This window comes from Myiozetetes cayanensis, unplaced genomic scaffold (genome assembly GCF_022539395.1).
Source record: "Myiozetetes cayanensis isolate MyiCay16 unplaced genomic scaffold, myiCay2020 scf2-11, whole genome shotgun sequence".
Lineage (NCBI taxonomy): Eukaryota > Metazoa > Chordata > Aves > Passeriformes > Tyrannidae > Myiozetetes > Myiozetetes cayanensis.
Genome location: NW_026087411.1, coordinates 39190609 through 39208402, shown reverse-complemented (window position 1 = coordinate 39208402; position 17794 = coordinate 39190609). Strand labels below are relative to the sequence as shown.

Below are 17794 nucleotides of genomic sequence, written 5' to 3'. Positions count from 1 at the left end.
AAGTACTGCAAGTCATCTCACCTGAAAGGTCTCCTGCCAGCATAAAAACTTGCATAGTATTTAGTTAACACTGCCTAAGATGACAAGCCAATCAATCAGCTGCAGATTCCCCTTAAAATGAACAGGCTTCCAAATGCATTCATTCTTGTGGAGCCAGGGGAATAAATCAGGGAATAAACTGGTCCAAATTGTCAGTCAGTTTTATCAGTCAGTCTGTCCAGATGACTTAAAAGAACTGCAGGCAATTCTGATACTGCACATACCTCTGGCAAAATAAACTGCTCTACCGGCTTGTACCACAGTCGGTTCACTTGCACTCCACAGCTTGGTGGACTAAAGCGAGCACTGAAGATCGCTTCCTGTGAACAACAGAAAAAAAAAACAAAATACCCCCCAAACACCCATTAAAAGTGTTACTATATTACACAGGCCATCAAATGGCTCTTAGGTAATAACAAATTACATAAAGATGCTCCATTGCCAAATTCCCAATCTTCAGAAAACAGTCTTCGAGCTCTCTTATGTTACTAATTTTTCTCCTTTACTGGAAGTAAAAAGTTAATGCAGATAAAATTATTAGACTTTGAACATTTAGAATTCTACCATTTAGCAAGCATAAACCAGATTACAGTGTAATTTTATTTTTATTATGGCTATTACAAACGAAATTCTTCGAAAGTTCATCATAAAAGTCATACTTAAAATTCTTCCTACTGTAGTACAGCCAGAAGTCTTGAAATTCACCTATTAACTTATTGGTAGAGATAAATGCAATATATCAAATGCAACAATCATACTTAATGATTTTTTTTACCTCCAGGTTAGCACTAAGCTATTCTATCAAACCCATAACAGCTTGGGTGTAGGGAAAATGATCAGTGAAGCTTGATTATTACCTGTAAATAATATCAGTTTCTAGAGATCTTAAAGTGTCTTGCCAGAAGACAGGCAAGAAAAAATTACAGCTGTCCTGCATCTCTCTGCTTGAAGGCACCAAATGTATATTTCTGTACATGTATTTTAAATATACTCAACAGTTTATTTTTTATTCCTTAATATATATCAATACTTTAGAACCTCAAATACAAGCAAAAAATTGTGCACTGGAAAGAGATATAAGTGCTCTTTCATAAGAGCATTTAGATTAACTCATAGCCCTTTTTGAATTCCATCTTTTCCTCATCCAGGATGTGTCTCTGCATATGTGTATATATATACACATATATATGAATGAAATAAGAATTTACAATGCAACAGAACAAAAATGTGGTTTATATGCTTGTCAGTTAAGTACTTCTCTTCTAAATCACCAAACCAGCATGTCACTTTCTGTAAAAACTAAATCCACAATAAAGAGACAACATGCTTTAATCCACTTTCAAAAGATTACTACAATACTCTACCTCATGTTCCGCCTGGTACAGTTTTACAGTGATGTTCCTCTGGAATCCCACCCCATCAGCCTCATAAAATACCCCAAGACTGGTAATGACAATGGGGTAAAGTACACGAAAATTCACACTGACAATTCTGTCTTCAGAAAGCACAGAAGGTACATCCTCAGGGAGACTGAATGCTTCGATTTCCTGATTCAAAACTGTGTGTGAAAAATGAAGGACAGAGATAAGATGAGAAGACTTCTTAGTTTCTGAACTGGATACACACAAAGCACAGTGGATATATGTAAAGCATTCTGATTAATTAGCACAGCTCACAAGTGCACAGTGTCAGTCAAACACTGGAGTAAAAGAAAACACAACAGGCTGCGGACTGCAGCAAGGAGAAATTAAGTGATACAGCAATCTGCAGGCTAATAGCAATTGCGACTCAATGCCTACATATCCACAGGGAAAAGATTAGAAACACAATAAATCCACTGAGTGAGGGCAAAAAATGCTATTTGACTGCATGAATACCTGTATATTAGCATATTAAAATAATTATTCATGCCTTCAAAACAGCATACACCTCCACTTCATTCAGCTACTTGCCTTTTGGCATTATTGCCTCCCTACGCCCTGAGGTATTATTTACACTTGGGAGCAGTGGATGTTACCAAAGAGAAAGCAACAGAAGTTGCATTTTGTGTTCAGTCACTGCTGAAGTGCCAAGCAGTCCTTAGTTAACTTGTAATTAAAGAGTAAAAATTAAATCGAAAATAAAAGGTGACAGGAAGAATTTACAATTTTAGTTAGGAATTCTGTTATGGCAGCATTTAATCTTTTTCCCCATAGTACAGTTCTTAGTTTTTCTCTCTCTAAAGTGGCATCTGAAAAACCTATTATCCAGACTTGCTTGGAATTCACGTTGCCATCACAGAAGTCCATCTGACACTCAAGACTCAGTCACCTTGCTACTTTCTTCACATTTGACACTACACTGGGTCATTCTGGCTCTCTCCAACTTCACTGACATACGGATCAAGTACAAATGTATGTTACACGGGAGAGACTGTCCCCTGACACAAGGAAAATGCAATGACCACCCCCGCACATATCCCATAATCTCTCCCTTTCCTGCGTGCACATGGTACTTACAGGAAGGTTATGCAACTGTTAAGACAGCAAGTTCTAGGCAGCATTTGTTTTTGTGGCTGGCTAAGCTTAACTCCCCAAACTACTCTCAGAGTTCAGATCACAGAATTTTTAAAAGTTAACTTCTATACCTGGGTTACTGATGTTCAGAAGTTTGCAGGAGTAGGGGTCTTCTCTGTCCTTCACTGGCACAGCACAACCATGCGCACCTATTATAAACTTCACAAGGACACTAAAATAATTTGGTTTTATTAACACCAGTTCTCTTCCCTCCTCCCTCCATCTTCAATCACCTTATTTTATCACAACAACCTGTCTTTCACAAGGTTAAGGCTTTGCTTAAAAATCAGCAATGACAGTCTGTATGTGGAGTAATCACGTGAATCCTCTCATAGGAGCTCAATTCCAAACCCACATCAACATTTACATCTCATTATGAGGATGCAGGAAGATTGGCAGCTAGGAATGAGATTCAAGGCAGCCAGCACACTAAACAGAAAAAGTACCTAAGGTAACACTGAAGGATCTTGAAGACCTGACTTTCCCAGCCTGGCTTTGTTACTTAATTCAAGATTGTTTAAATACTCTACGTTCAAAAGGCAGTGAAAAAAATAAGAAAAAAAAGACGTAGCATAAAAGGAAGAACAAAGATTCTAGACTATCTGTTACAAAGAAATGTTTCAACTTGGGGTTGTGGCAAAACAAGAGGTTCCTCTTTCCAGCCCCAATCGTGGTTGTTCCACAGTCAGCAGACAAGCAGTACAAAGAGCAAGAGAACTTCACCTAGCAGCTAAATGCCCTCCCAGAACTCCATATAAGCTACGAAAGATCACATTTTTAGATGACTGAAGTAGCTATGCTTCACTCCAGGCTGCACGCTGACACCAAATCTGTGAACAGTGAAGCGTTTTCGGTGCGAGGTGTGAGCCTATGAGGATGGACATGTTTCCAGGAATGAACTGCAGCAGAACTTCTCAGCAAAACCAGACCTGTCTGTAGACTGACAGATCTGTGCAAGCAATCAGGAAGGGTCACTCATACTGCAGCAGTTTGGTGCACCTGGTTCAGTGGGACATGAACCTGAACTTTACAGTTTTTGTGTTTCTCTCACCAAATGCGATCCTGCCCACTTTCAAGTGTCCTGGACTACTAAGCATTTCAAGTTGCGTACCATACAAAGCATACATTGCAACACAAAGAAGAGAAAGGCTTATATTATGCATCATTAATGAACAGTGGTGACTAATTGCAAAAACTAACAGCAGTGTAAATAAAATAGTTACAGCCCAAGACAAGAAGTATTCTTATATATTGCTAAACAGATTAAAAAAAAAAAATCTATCAGATGCTCAAAAATATAGGGGAAAACAAAAAGGAAATACTTAAAAAAAAATTATAAATCAAGATATTTCAGCATTACAGTCCTCACCCCCTTGCCCCCACTCCCAAATTACAAAACACTAGAGATTACCGTTGGCTCAGTGCAGGATGTTGTTTCAGGTGCCTGAACCAAGTGTTCCTTATAACACTGCGTAGTTCATGATTGTGTCGAGCGGACAAAACACCTACAATAACATCATAATGTTTCAGCTTCCACTGAGGAAATAAGGACAGTGGACCTAGAAATAGAAAGCGACAAAGATTTATTATGTGCACGTATTACCACAATCCGGAGTTGTAAGCAAGAATTAAAATTCCAGCCTTCCACTACTTAAAGGGGACTCACAAAAAGGAGGGAGAAACTTTTTGCATGAGCATATAGTAATAGGATGAGGGGGAATGGTTTTAACTAAAACAGGGAAGATTTACATTAGATGTTAGGAAGAAATTCTTTGCTCAGAGGGTGGTGAGACATTGGCACAATTTGGCCAGAGAGGCTGTGGCTTCCCCATCCCTGAAAGTGTTCAAGGCCAGGTTAAACAGGGCTTTGAGTAACCTGGTCTAGTGGAAGGTGTCCCTGCCCATGGCAGGAGATTTGGAACTAGATGATCCTTATAGTCCCTTCCAACCCAAATCATTCTGTAACTGCGTGATTCTGTGATTCAAATGCATCTCAAAAGTAAGAGAACTGAAATGTTAAAAACAAGCAACAGAATTACTATTGCATTCTTAATTCAGAATCAGGGAAATGTTTTCAACATGCCAAAACCTTCAACAACGTATCTATTTTCCCCTTTTTTTTAAAAGCTGCTGGACCACCTTTCTGCCTTAACATTCCAATGTGGTACATCAAGGCCTATCTTTTCTAACCTTTTGAAGATGAACACTACTCTGCCTTTGCACAGGGTGTTACAGTCCTTCACAGGGGAGTGCTCTGGCTTTGTTCAAAGCTGGATGTCACCACCAATACTTGTAATCCAGGATTTAGCTTGTGCTGTTTTAATTTAGAGATCATGAAACATGGACTTGATTTCAAGCTGGATTATGACCAGATAAAGACCTGAGAAGCTCTGATTTAGAGTCTTCAAACAGTCAGGCAAGTAGCTAAAGCAAATTTGCTTAGTTTAATCTATCAGACGTTCTAGAGTTAAGACAGATTTGTATTTAGTTTTAGCAATGGATTGCTTCCCTCTCATCTCACTATTTTTTTCATTAGGCTGCAGATAAAGAAAGCAATTGTGAGTGCCCTCTAAACTACTGTATACTATTGTACAGACAAGATTCTTTACAATCTAATTTTTAAGAGACCAAAAATATGGCCAAATCTGTATTGTATACTCTCACTAGAAAGAGAATTCCTCTTATTATAATAATATTATCATTATATTATTATCTAGATCCTACCTCCTGTAAGAGCATACTTTTTCTCCACGTTGAAGCTGACATGATTTTTCTAAACTGCTCACTAACCTAGGACCTCACAGCCCCTGCTACAAGAACTGCTGTTCCAAATCACACTAGACATCCATCTAAGCCTTATATCCCACCATCAGAGTGCAGCATGCAGTGGAGAGGACCTGGCCTTGGCCTTGCTCTGCTCTGTGCTCCATCAGCATCAAGAGATTTCAGAACTTTTTTGCTTTAGGGCTATTTAGCTGTGACTCCCTAGTCCCAAAGCCAAATAAAACTCCTCTGCAATTGATTCTCAAAACAATGCAAGAGCAGAAAAAGTACAGCTATGTTTCCATAGGTAGACCTTTCCCAGTCTATTTCTCACTAATGTAAGCATGCAAACAATGGTTTTCTAGAAGATTAAGTTCCACAGTTATTTAAATGAATCTGTACTGAAATGTCTTCACAGCTCATTATATAACTAAGAATCATCAGCTCTCCAAGAGAGCAGATATATACAAGACAGACTCGTGTTTATAAGACTACAACATTATAGCAAATTCCTGTGTGGTCACATAATTGCTTTTCACACATGCCTGTTTTTTATCCTCTTCTTCTTTCATCCTTTGATTATTCTTCAGCCTCAAATGCAGGCCTTCCAATACAAAGCTCATAGGACTAATGTGCATGTAGATCATACATAAGATATTGTTTGCACTGATTTGTTTTTTAAGATATCACGTTTAATTAGAAGTAGAACCATTTCATTAAATCAAAATTAAAGAAAAATAAAACTAAGCATAAGTCTATGGGGTGACTTGACTCAGAATAGCATAAGTTGGCTTGAATCAATTAAAGAAAATCTAAAAATAAGCTACTCAAATCAAATATACATATTTTTAACTAGTTTATATTTCAAAATGAGTGAAGCTTCTCTTTATGAACCATTCACATGGGAACAATGTTCATGTAACAGATGCTTCAGAATTAATATCCTAGTGCTTTAAGAACAGTGGTCTATATTCACAAGATTGTCTTCTCTGTCCCAAGGGTTATGTCATTTTACTTTTAAAACTATTGAAAATGGGAAAAAAAATAATGGTTAATTTCACAGAAATCTAATTAATCAGGTTTCTGCTTGTTAGCAAGTGTTTCTAATTCCTATGGTAAAGTAGGAATAACACTATAAACTTTCAGGAAAATAGATTCATGTGTCCCTCTGAACTAGCACTATTAGAAAAAAAAAAAGGGAGATAAAGAGAGAGGTACAGGGAAAAAATACTAAGGTTATTATTCATTTATAAGGATAATTCAGGCACTTGCATAAATATTCCATGATGCAGCATGATTTAAAAGAAAACACTGCTGACCTCAAAGTCAATAATGACAATTTAGACAATCAATCACTACTTGCCACTGGGGACCAAACCTACTTATCTTAGATTCTATTTTTGTGCACTCTTAGGCCAAAATTTTAAAAGTTGGTAATAGGCTTAAAAAATACATACCATATTGCTTTTACCTTGAACTAGCTGTGCAAGACAATTAAGATCTTAAATTTTCTGATTTCAAAGGCAAAAAAAAGTGTACATTTTGTGGTTTGTGTAGAGGGTGAAAAAAAAAAAAAAGCAAGCTACACATCACATTCCACAATAAACCCTAAAAGTGTTGCGAACCGAAGGGAAACGAAAGGAGAAACCTTTCCAATTCAAAGGTCACAGTACCACTAGCTGCCTTGCTTTTGAATTTTTACTGACTTAAAACTGCATCTCTATTGCATTACTTAGCCCAAGACTGCTCAGTGGAACATGAGAAAAATACACAGTGTCTATCCTACACTCTTTTAGCATTGGGGAAAAAATTGATTTCACTTTGCTGTTTTGCTTGAGGCTGTTAATCCATAGCAAAAGCCACAAAAACATGAAAGGAAGTGGCCCTCTCTCAGCTGCTGAGATCCATTTAATGCTGTACAGCAACTGCAAGGAGTACTTCCGTCAGCCTTAAGACTACTGAAGTCCAGTTTGCCAGAGCCTCATGTCACAATGTTAATAACCTCCTACTGGAGCTTTCTTGGGCTGTGATATTTGTAAGGCTCCTACACAATTCTCTGACATGTGACCATGCATGTACTTTTATTAGTACAGGTTTTCACCTCAGTAGGAGCTTCAGTAAGCTTTCACAAGATTCTCAGTCACCAATTCTCATGAAAGTTGGTGAAAATGCTGGTCTTTGGAACCTCCACCTGTCTGTCAAGCTTGACTGAGAACAGATCAAAGTTTGAGAGAGATGAAGGAAAAAGTAAACAAGCACCTATGTAAAGCACAAAGTTCTGCCTTTAAAAGACAAGGGAAAAGATGCAGAGGTGTATCTCCTGCTGAGTTCTCCACTGCAAGCGGTCACTGCTGACATGCAGTCTGCTGACCCTACTCAAATTTTAACCACCTCAGCAGCAGTCAACATCTCTTGAGATTTTTCAAAATCCCAAACTACAATGAGGAACGTGCATCTCTTCTTCCCGTGAGACTGATTCTCAAGTAAAATGTCAAGTTAAGCTGTAAATTATGTTTACTTCATTACGAGAAGATGAAAAGAGTGAGAGATCATTTAGTTTGATTTTGTCAACAAACACGGTCTTGCTGCACATCTCTCTATTGATGAGTCCCCTACCAACTACTAAATTTGCCAGTCATTTTTTATTAAGTTTCACATAATACGCAGCCCACAAAGTGATTAAGTGTCCACATTTCATGCAACTGGACTGGAGAGACAAAAGACTCGTTAGTGCCTGCGCTGAGAAACACAGGAGTGTAGGCTGCACTATCAGGCACCACAGCACCTCCATTGGAAACTGCTAAAATAAGTGAGGTCCACAGAAGGCTGGGCTTTGTATCGTCTGCTTCCCATGCAGCCTTTTGTGTGTGTGTGTGTATGAGTGAATAAATCAATGAATGGAACTAAGTAGGCCAGGCAGAAGTTGTTTAGAATATTCTCAACTAATCCACTTCATAAGGTAAGATTAAAAAGGAAAACTACCTCTTCAAAATAAAAAAGCCCATACATTTCAGGGTTTTATCTCTGCCTATCCCTGAGACTTTGCAACCATAGTCCTGGGTTTTAATGCCTTTTTCTTCTCTGCTGCTTTGTGAAAGATCCAAAGAAAGAAAGGAATTAACCGAATATAAAGATTTGTATTCACAGAATGCTGACACACACAGAAAAAGAGCAAACCAAACAGCAAAAGCAGCTCTTTCGCCTTACTAATCTACTTCACTTACAGTAATTTGCTATAGCTCATCTGCATTACATGTTTTGCTGCAAGCCGCGCAATATGACTCCCCTGCAGTACCTACTTTATACCAGAGCTAAAAATCGCCAAGATGTGCACTGCACCCCTAGTTTCTGCAGGAGCACAGTACTCCTTGAGGCAGACAAGCTTTTAAACAAGCTTTGCAGATTCAAAGAAGAAAACCTCTGCAGGCAGAGGTTTCTGTTTTGTTTGTTTGTTTTACATCAACAGCATTCCCTTAAAGAAATAGGACAGCAGGGTCCTTCTGAATTGCTAAGTGACTGTAGTGATATTGCTGTACCCTGCCCTCCATTAATGATACAGAACGTGCACATTTCTAGACAAAACTGGGAACAATGGCCAAAGCATCAGAGGCAGAGACACAAAAGGAGCAAAGCAAACCCTTTTTGCAACACTGAACCTGATGCCCTCTTTTTTGTGTGTGAAAATGAGGGATGTGGTTGTGGTGGGGCAGGGGAAGCAGAGCACAGCACCTTCATCTGTTGAAAATTGGTTACCAGTCCCTGATGCCATGGAAGAAAAGCCTGATGCCAGGGAAGGCTACTGCTCTCTTCTGGCTGTTCTACTCAATGACCAGTTTAGAGGACAACTGTTGAAAACCTTTATTCAGTCAACCCTGGAAGAACTTGTTCTCTTTGCCCCAGTGCCAAACTACAAAAATACAATTCTGTTGCTGTTCACTAGTAGTTTGCAGTGTCTCAGACATCAGTCCACGGAATAACTGCAAACTCTAAAAAAATTCCAATTCAGTTGGAAAATACCATCAACTTTGTTTTGGATTATTTGTCAGTTATTTCAAGGCCATCAAAGGTTAGGGGACTGTTTTATGGTGGTGATGGCCCATACATGAAAAACATCATCATCATGGCTAGGCTTCGGGAACGAAGATTTGAGAAAGGCTCTACCCATGCTTGCTACAAGCGCACTGATGAAAACAATTATACTAAAATCTTATAGATGAAGGCAGGGCAACAACTGACATTTCAGGCAGAACTGCACATCTACTGCCAATGCAAACATGACCTGTTGATGGAAGGTTTCAATTTCCAAAGCTAGCACCCTGTAAGTCTTCACATGTCTAAAAAAGATGGAAATAACTTCATGACCAAGCATACTATTGCCTGATGGACAGGATTAACAGATTTCAGACAATATCTTTTCTTAAGGAAATCTCACATTTTGGCAAAATTTCTCCCTACAGAGCACAGCATCACTCAGAGTTTGTTTCTACATTTTGATGCCACTAGGCCAGTGCCTAAAGAATTATGTGCTGAGCCACGGGACAACAGATGGCATACAAGCAGACTCTAGAAAATTGTGGGGTTTCATCTGTTGCATAATTATTCACTAGTAAAAGACTGGCTCTAACAAAACCAAAAGGGCCAAGTCTTAGCTGCCACACACCCCCAGAAATGTAACAGGAATAACGTCTTAAAGGGCATTACCATCAGGAAAGTAGCAGCAGATTACAGAGAATGTGTGGGGCTTTCTGATTAGGCACTGTAACTGAAGGCCTACAGTGAGTAATTTCCTACTCAATAAGATTTGTGCCATCAATTAAAACACACAATTAGCAATGAATCCACCTGGAGTGCTAAAAGCAGGTCTATCTGTTCCTTCTCAAGTTTATGAGGTCATTTTATAATTAGCATTTATCTAAGACTTCTACAAAAAATTAAGTAAAGCCTCCTACCCAATAACTTCTTTTGGATAGCACTTGTTGTAACCAGACAGACAAGGACTTCAATTAAAACTAAAAGTATGTTCTTGCACCAACCTTGCTCAGCAGTGTGAAATACAATCCCATTAACTGATGAACAAAAAGAAAGCAGGAAGCCATCAAAGTCAGGACACTAAAACAAAGCCCTTTGGTCTCAGAACTTGATCCTATTTATTTTTTTCCAATTAGTGAGTACTGCCTACAAGAAGTGTACTCTATCTTCTGTAACACCACGGTAAAAGTGATCGTGAACACAGAGAAAATCAGAAGATTGCACAGGAAGAGACACAACTGAGGGCCAAAGAAGACTACAGGCCTTTCACAAGGGGTAGTAAAGAGAAAGGATTTATTACAGAAGATACTTCCAATAGAGGAAGAAAAGTAGATGAAATGAGTGAAGACTGGAATACTGCTTACATTTAAAGTCATCTGACCTATAGATAACAAAAAAGAATTGTTTTCCAGAAATGGAAAGCCTATTTTACCAATAGAAACTAAAAGTACCTGAATTGCTCATCTTAAGAAAACACAGATTTAAAACAAAGACACCTCTGATCTCTGTCTCTATGGTTACATGCTGGAAATGTACCTGAACGAGGAGAAAGACCCCTTTAACTGAGAGGCTTAAGAACTAGAGGTCATAAACCAGTTGCCAGTAAACTTAGACTAGAAATGAGAAAAGGTTTTTAATCAGGGCAACAAGCTGCTGGAACAGCCTCTTCCTACGACTGCCAGGAATCCAAGTGAACAAACAAAAAGCCACCCCAACCCTTCACTAAGTAAATGTAGGCTGCCCAACTGCCATTTTAAAACAGAGATTAAGAGCTTAACAGAAACAGTAAGCAGAATTGCAGAACTGATGACTGGAGATGTCTATTCCAATCTTATGTTAGTGAGTCAATGAAGTCAAAGTAAATAATCACTAAAAAAGGTTATCAACTTTTCAGCAGATTTCCATTTTTGTGTGTGATGATTATTGAGAGAGGAATTAAACTTCTCAAAAAACACAACTGCTGTTCACTCTGCCTTTGACCTCTCCTGGTAGCTAATTCTGTAACTGCTGAGACAGTACACAACTACTGAGACACATGGATACTATATATCAGAAATACCACAGAATACACAAATAACGCATTTTTATGTCACAGCTATTGTAAAACACTGACAAGATTTATTTTTTATTCATACCAGGGATTCCAGGTGATAGGTAATACAGAGCAGCTGGAGTAGTAAACAAGGGGGAAAAAAAAAAAGATTACTCCATCAAGTGGAACAAGACTGGCTTTATCAGGCGCTACCAGATCCTCTTTAACAGTTTCAGATTCAACTAGCCTTTTAAAAATTAGAGACGTTTCTTTCTCTTATATACAAATTCACTAATGTTCCTAAAACACTCTGAATAATAAAAAAAATACAACACAGAAGACATCAGAGATAAAAGAGGTCCCTTAGCTCATCCTTCTTTCCTCTGCAAAGGCAGCCATACCTACAGCTTGTACATTTTGCAGTTCTTTGAAGGGTAAGAGACAGACTCTTCCTTAAATTATCATGCAAGGCTCAAGCCTTCAAAGAGACAGCACACGTACCATATGGAGCATTTTCCTACAGATGCTTCATAAGTTCTCTTTTTATAGGAGGCATAGGTTTATCTCTCCTCAGTGTGAATACATTATTCAATAGATTACAACTAAATAATTCCAGCACAGATAAAACATACACTTGCTCTTTCAATATTAAAAACACTCCACCCTTTTTAAAAATCCTAGTTATCCTAATGCTATGCAATGCAACACGATTTTACAGGAATAAACATAAATTCCGATAATAACTGCTCAAAACAGGGAAACTCTGAAATGCAAAGCTTCTCCCCTCTTTCCCCAGATGTGTATGGAATGTGGTGCATTCCTCTCCCTCCTCAGGGCTGCTTTTTGACCTCAGAAATTCCCATTCAGTCTTGGCCTTTGTGTAATGAGTTGGGCAGTGAAGCGACCCTTGACCAGACGGGAAACAGGCCCACAGTGGTTAAGGTGGTGGCGGCACTGACCATATCAGGAACTCCTGTTGCCTGTCCAAGGAAGGAACGAGAGCAGGAATAATCAGTTATCCCCTGACAGGCCTGGAACATTCCTTACCTGAATTGTAGCCTGAGTGGAATGTTACCATTATTACTGGATTTTTGAAAATACCAGCAATTACCAATCTAGATTGCATCCAGGATGGAAATTTACAGATGACTAAACTCAAATATCTAACAATCCTAAAAACAGCGGTCCTGAGTGAGGCCCTTTGGCTCTCCTGGATCGCAGCAGGCAGCCACCAGCATCTCCCTGAGTAGGACTACTCTCAGAGCCCAAAGACTCTCAAGTTTGTGAAGTTCTGAGGATCGGCACTAAAAGTTGATGATGGGGCCTAGGTTGAAACCCTCCACTTCCAAAGGCCCAACCCTCACCCACCAAAAAATGCCAAGATATTTGAAGTATTTCACTGAGCTCCAGGGGAATTTTTAACAGGTATACCTCTATAATGGCCAGTCTTCGCGAGCGAAGATCCAGGGAAGGTCTTTACACCTTCCAGCCTGTGCATTGGATTTTTTAGGTGAGACACAGTGTGCGCAGAACTGAGCCCACCCTTTAATCCTAAGGTGCATCTGCCGGGGTCAAGCGAGCTTGGACGGTGGCAGCGAGGTCCTTAGGACGTAGGTGGGTTGCCTTTAAGGGCTAACGAGCCCCACCTGCCCGGGACCTCTATAGATGGATACACATATTTCCTTGTATATAAATATACCTCTTTGTGCCCGTGTGTGTGCATGTGTGGACTGAATTAGATACCCTCTAACCAGTATAGCATGAATGTTGCCATCTTGGATGTATAATGAAGTCACTATTGCAATTGTAGTAAATTCTATCACTTTGTATATCACTTTGTAAATGTTAAATATAATGGCCAGTCTTCGCAAGCGAAGATCCGGGGAAGGTCTTTACACCTTCCAGCCTGTGCATTGGATTTTTTAGGTGAGACACAGTGTGCGCAGAACTGAGCCCACCCTTTAATCCGGCAGATGAACCTTAGGAAATGTTAAATAAGTCAATGATTAAGTGCTGCAAAATCCTTTAGATATTGATCCCTGATCAAGTCAGAGACTAAGATTGGATGGAGCTGCACCTCAGCTCCATCAGGAGCTTAAAAAACAAGGGGGTCCACTCTGAATCTTATACATCAATAGGAAGGTCTCCCTTACCCTTTTGTGTCTTCAGTCTCCATGTAAATCATTCTAAATTAATTCTAAATCAATTTTCCTCTGTATGTTTCACCCATGTAGTAAGCAACAGAGTGAACCTCACAATGGAACTTCGTTAAGTTGAACTTTTATGAATTCATATTAAGTCTACTGTCCTGGTTTTGGCTTGAATAGAGTTTTTTTGCTTTCTTCCCAGTAGCTGGTACAGTGATGTGTGTTGGATTCAGTATGAGAATAATGTTGATAACACACTGGTGTTTTAGTTGTTGCTCAGTAGTGCTTACCCAAAGTAAAGGACTTGGGTCTGCAGATGCACAAAAAGCTGGGAATGAGCACAGCCAGGACGGCTGACTTGAGCTGGCCAAAGGGATATTCCATAACATAGAATGTCATGCCCCCCCCACACTGGGGGAATTGGTCAAGAGGGGCTGATCGCTGCTCAGGGATGGGATGGGCATTTGTCAGCAAGTGGTGAGCAAAGCAACTGTATTGTGCATCACTTGTCTTTCTTGGTTTGTTTGGGTTTGCTTTCTTCTTTTATTACAATTAGCATTATTATTACAATTTTGTTACAATTGTTGAACTGTTGAACTGTTCTTATCTGAATCCATAAGAGTTCTTTTTCTTCCAGATACCCCTCCCCATCCCACTGCAGGGGTGGGGGGCAGTGGAATGAGCAAGCTGGCTGCATGGTGCTTAGTTGGCAGCTGGGGTTAAAACCAAGTGACATCTATTCTTGCTACTACCTTTGACAGTGATTCTTTAAGCAACCTAAACCACTCATTTGTGACAAACTGGTATAGTTGGCAGGCTAGCAAATTGTAACATGGATAACTTAGGAAAGCATGGAATAAGTCTGAGTCCCCAGTTCTCAGAAGAACGGGTTTGTAATAACTGGTATGATTGTAAAGCTGTGGAAGGACAGCTAAAGGTGGCCAGGGCCATATAAAGGATGGAAAAGGAATTATTTGCAAAATGCTAAGTATCTGGTTAAAAGCTGCTTATCAAGATAGGAAGGAGAGCAATAAAAAGGAACTGGACCTAAAGGAAAGAATAAAATTCATAAAGGTCACTGAATTCATACTATCTCTGAAAACAGAATGGCTGCAAAATCAGTTAAGGAAGAAAAGGAGAAAAAAAAAGTTTGGAAGAAAAGATCAAAATGATGCTTATGCAGGGTCCCCATCCTCCTGACATTGTTTCTCTCAGATTCCTCTAAATATGAGCCTAGACCCATTATTAAAGCAAACTACATTCTGATTCCCATTGGCGCTCAACAACTGATAAAATTCCAAATAGATAAAGGAGCACAAATTTTCATATTAACACAACAGGATGCTGAGAAGCTGAGTGAACCTGGACAGCAAAGAGTTAAAATCACTGCAGTGAATGAAGCAAGTGTTATTTGCCAAACATCAAAAGTTAATTTACGGCTCCTGGGTGGGAAGCTCATGTTATCTACTTGCTCTGCAGTTAAAGACCACAATGGAACTATTTTGGGTTTTGACATTTTGAACATCCCAACCTGGCGCCTCACAGGCGGCAGCGTGTGGTCCTTTGGTTCACATGCTGACCTGACAGAAATCAGGGGGCTATAGAGCGTGTATGTCGTGCAATCCCACACTCCCCGATTCTAATTTATTGACCTACCACAGTACCTGATTTCTACTGCAGCATGAAATGGAACTTCTGAAGTAACAGCAGACTTAGAAAAATGGCACATTATTTCTAGAACTCACTTCCCATACAAGTCACCCATCTGGCCAGTCAGAAAACTGGGTGGGAAGTGGCATCTAACAACTGATTATCAACTCTTAAATGCCAACACGGCCCCACTAACAACTGCAATCCCCAATATTGCAACTTTGACAGCTACACTACAAGCAGCCACACACTCGTGGATGACTGTGTTAGGTGTGAAAGATATATTCTTTATGTTTCCCTTGCAGAAAGAGGATGAAAAGAAATTTGTTTTTACTTAAGAAGGTACAGAATATACCTGTACCAGACTTCCACATGATTAGAGTTAATGTTCATCCACGACTCCTCATCCCATGCTTGCTGAACTTTCACAGTCTCACTCCCTTAGAATGTGAAACTGTACAAATATATAGGTGATATTCCAATTGGAGGAAATTCCCTTGAAAAGATGGGGGAAGCTGCAGCAGCAGCTCAGCAAGCACTACACAAAGCAGAAGTTGAGATGGCATCTGAAAAATGTCAGGGACCAAGTAGAGAATTAAAGTTTTTAGGTACCTAGTAAACAGTGGGTAGCATAGTGGTTCCTCCAGATACCTTAAGAAAAATGAACATTTGCACATGCCCCACTCTAAGGAAGAGTTACAGTAGCTTATGGGTACTTTAGGGTACTGGTGGAAACATGCACCTGGATTTTCTATCATTGCTTGCCCACTGTACCCACCTTTACGAAAGGGAAAACCATGGAGATGGAACCCAGGACATGAAGAAGCAGTCAAAACTCTAACACAGGAATTAAAGACATATCAATCATTTGGACCAGTACAACCCCATGACCCTATAATAGCTGAATAGGATTTTGTTGCGCATGGTACTTACTGTAACCTATTTCAAACTGGCCTTGATGGACCCAAGAGACCTTTAATGTTCAGCTTGACTGCATTTAAAGAGACAGAACAGGGACACTCTTGAGTGGGAAAAGGGACTTTTCTCTTTAGTCTGAGCAGTAAAACAAGTTGATAACATACACCAGGACCAGCTTGTGCAAACCAGAGGACCACTGAATTTTGCTAGAAGCAATTCTAAATGGGACTGCTCCCCCACAAGGGGTTGCAAAAAAACCTGTAGTCAGAAAATGTTATACCTGCTTGACAGGAATTTCAGAGAAAATTAAATTAACCAAAGGACATACTAAACTTTCCAAATTACAGATGCCTGCAAGTGCAGATCCATTAATGTTACAAGAACATTTTAAATCCTCACATCCATAAAACAACCAAAGAGAGATGTGACAGGCATTCTGGGAACAGGATTAAAAGTGTTACATAGCACAGATGCTGAAGTTTTAGCAAATAAAATAAGCTCAGCAACAAGTAATTTACACAAATTAGAACATATATTGCAATCTTATCTAGCAGCACTGGGAACTAACCAAAGGCTCTTACTGGATATATCACTCCTCCAATTAATTGTAAATGCATTAGGTGCAGCCCAAACCAATGTCTCTCAAGCTCTTTGTTTTATTGAGGCTCAACTGTGGGTTAAATCGACTGTGGCAGCAATTGCAATTGCAAGAGAAGGTGTGGAATGCACCTTACTTACTGAAAATTCAAAAAAATAATCTGGCAAAATGCAACTAAACGGGAAAGAAAATTTCAGTCTAAACTAGATGCCTTTTCATTTATGACCCTACCAACAGTAAAACCACATCTTCTGTTTCGACAACAGGCAATGCTACCATATATGCTATATATGCAACCACTGCATTGGGATTAGATCACAATGGAAGTATCCTCTATCATGGCCCAGCAAAATGGGAACAAATAGCAAACTGTCGATGTTGGTTGCATGTGTTGTACAAGAACAATAGGGATTTATTTGTGAAAGTAATACCATTAAGGCCAAGAAATTTGTTTTGACATGAAACAGAATGATTGTTATTCTGAAATATATCCCAGTGAAACCCCTGGAACTGTACTTATTGGAAATGGATGTGTTTGTATAAGAATCCTTTCTGATTCTGTAGTTACAGACAACACCACTGTAAAAACATATAATCACTCAAATATAATCACTCACAAACTCTCAATCTTGTAATTTTACCAAGATTTCGGGACTCAACTTTAACTAGTCAACTCCTGGCACAACCCACCAATTGCTACAATCTAACACATATCAAGATTTACTATCTACCCCATTGGAATGAATCTTACCTTGGAGAAAAAACTAGAACACACAATGACCTGTGTTACCTTCTAGAACACATCCAAAACAACAGACACAGAACTCTAATCACCATTCATCATGACACAGAGAAGACATACCATGTCCCAGAAAGAGTGAAGAAGGATGCAGAACATCACAAGGGGAATACCTTATTCAGATGGTTACTGACAGGGACAGAAAATTTGAATCTAATGCTGCATCCAATCGCAGTTTTACTAATTTCTGCTGTATTATGCTTGTTACTGAACGTTACTCTACTTGCTAGAGTGTGGAGGATAGCTAGATGGGTTGCACTGTTA

At 39.3% G+C, this 17794-nt stretch overlaps 1 protein-coding gene across 1 annotated transcript in view; it reads right to left on the bottom strand.

Moving 5' to 3' along the window:
* B3GALNT2 (beta-1,3-N-acetylgalactosaminyltransferase 2) overlaps positions 1-17794 on the bottom strand; it is a 31522-nt gene that overhangs the window by 11045 nt on the left and 2683 nt on the right. The window contains exons 2-5 of the mRNA XM_050316627.1: positions 4006-4153; positions 2666-2766; positions 1404-1597; positions 264-359 (exon numbers count right to left, since the gene is read on the bottom strand). Of these exons, the coding sequence (XP_050172584.1) occupies positions 264-359; positions 1404-1597; positions 2666-2766; positions 4006-4153 (539 nt within the window). The remainder of the gene's footprint in view (positions 1-263; positions 360-1403; positions 1598-2665; positions 2767-4005; positions 4154-17794) is intronic.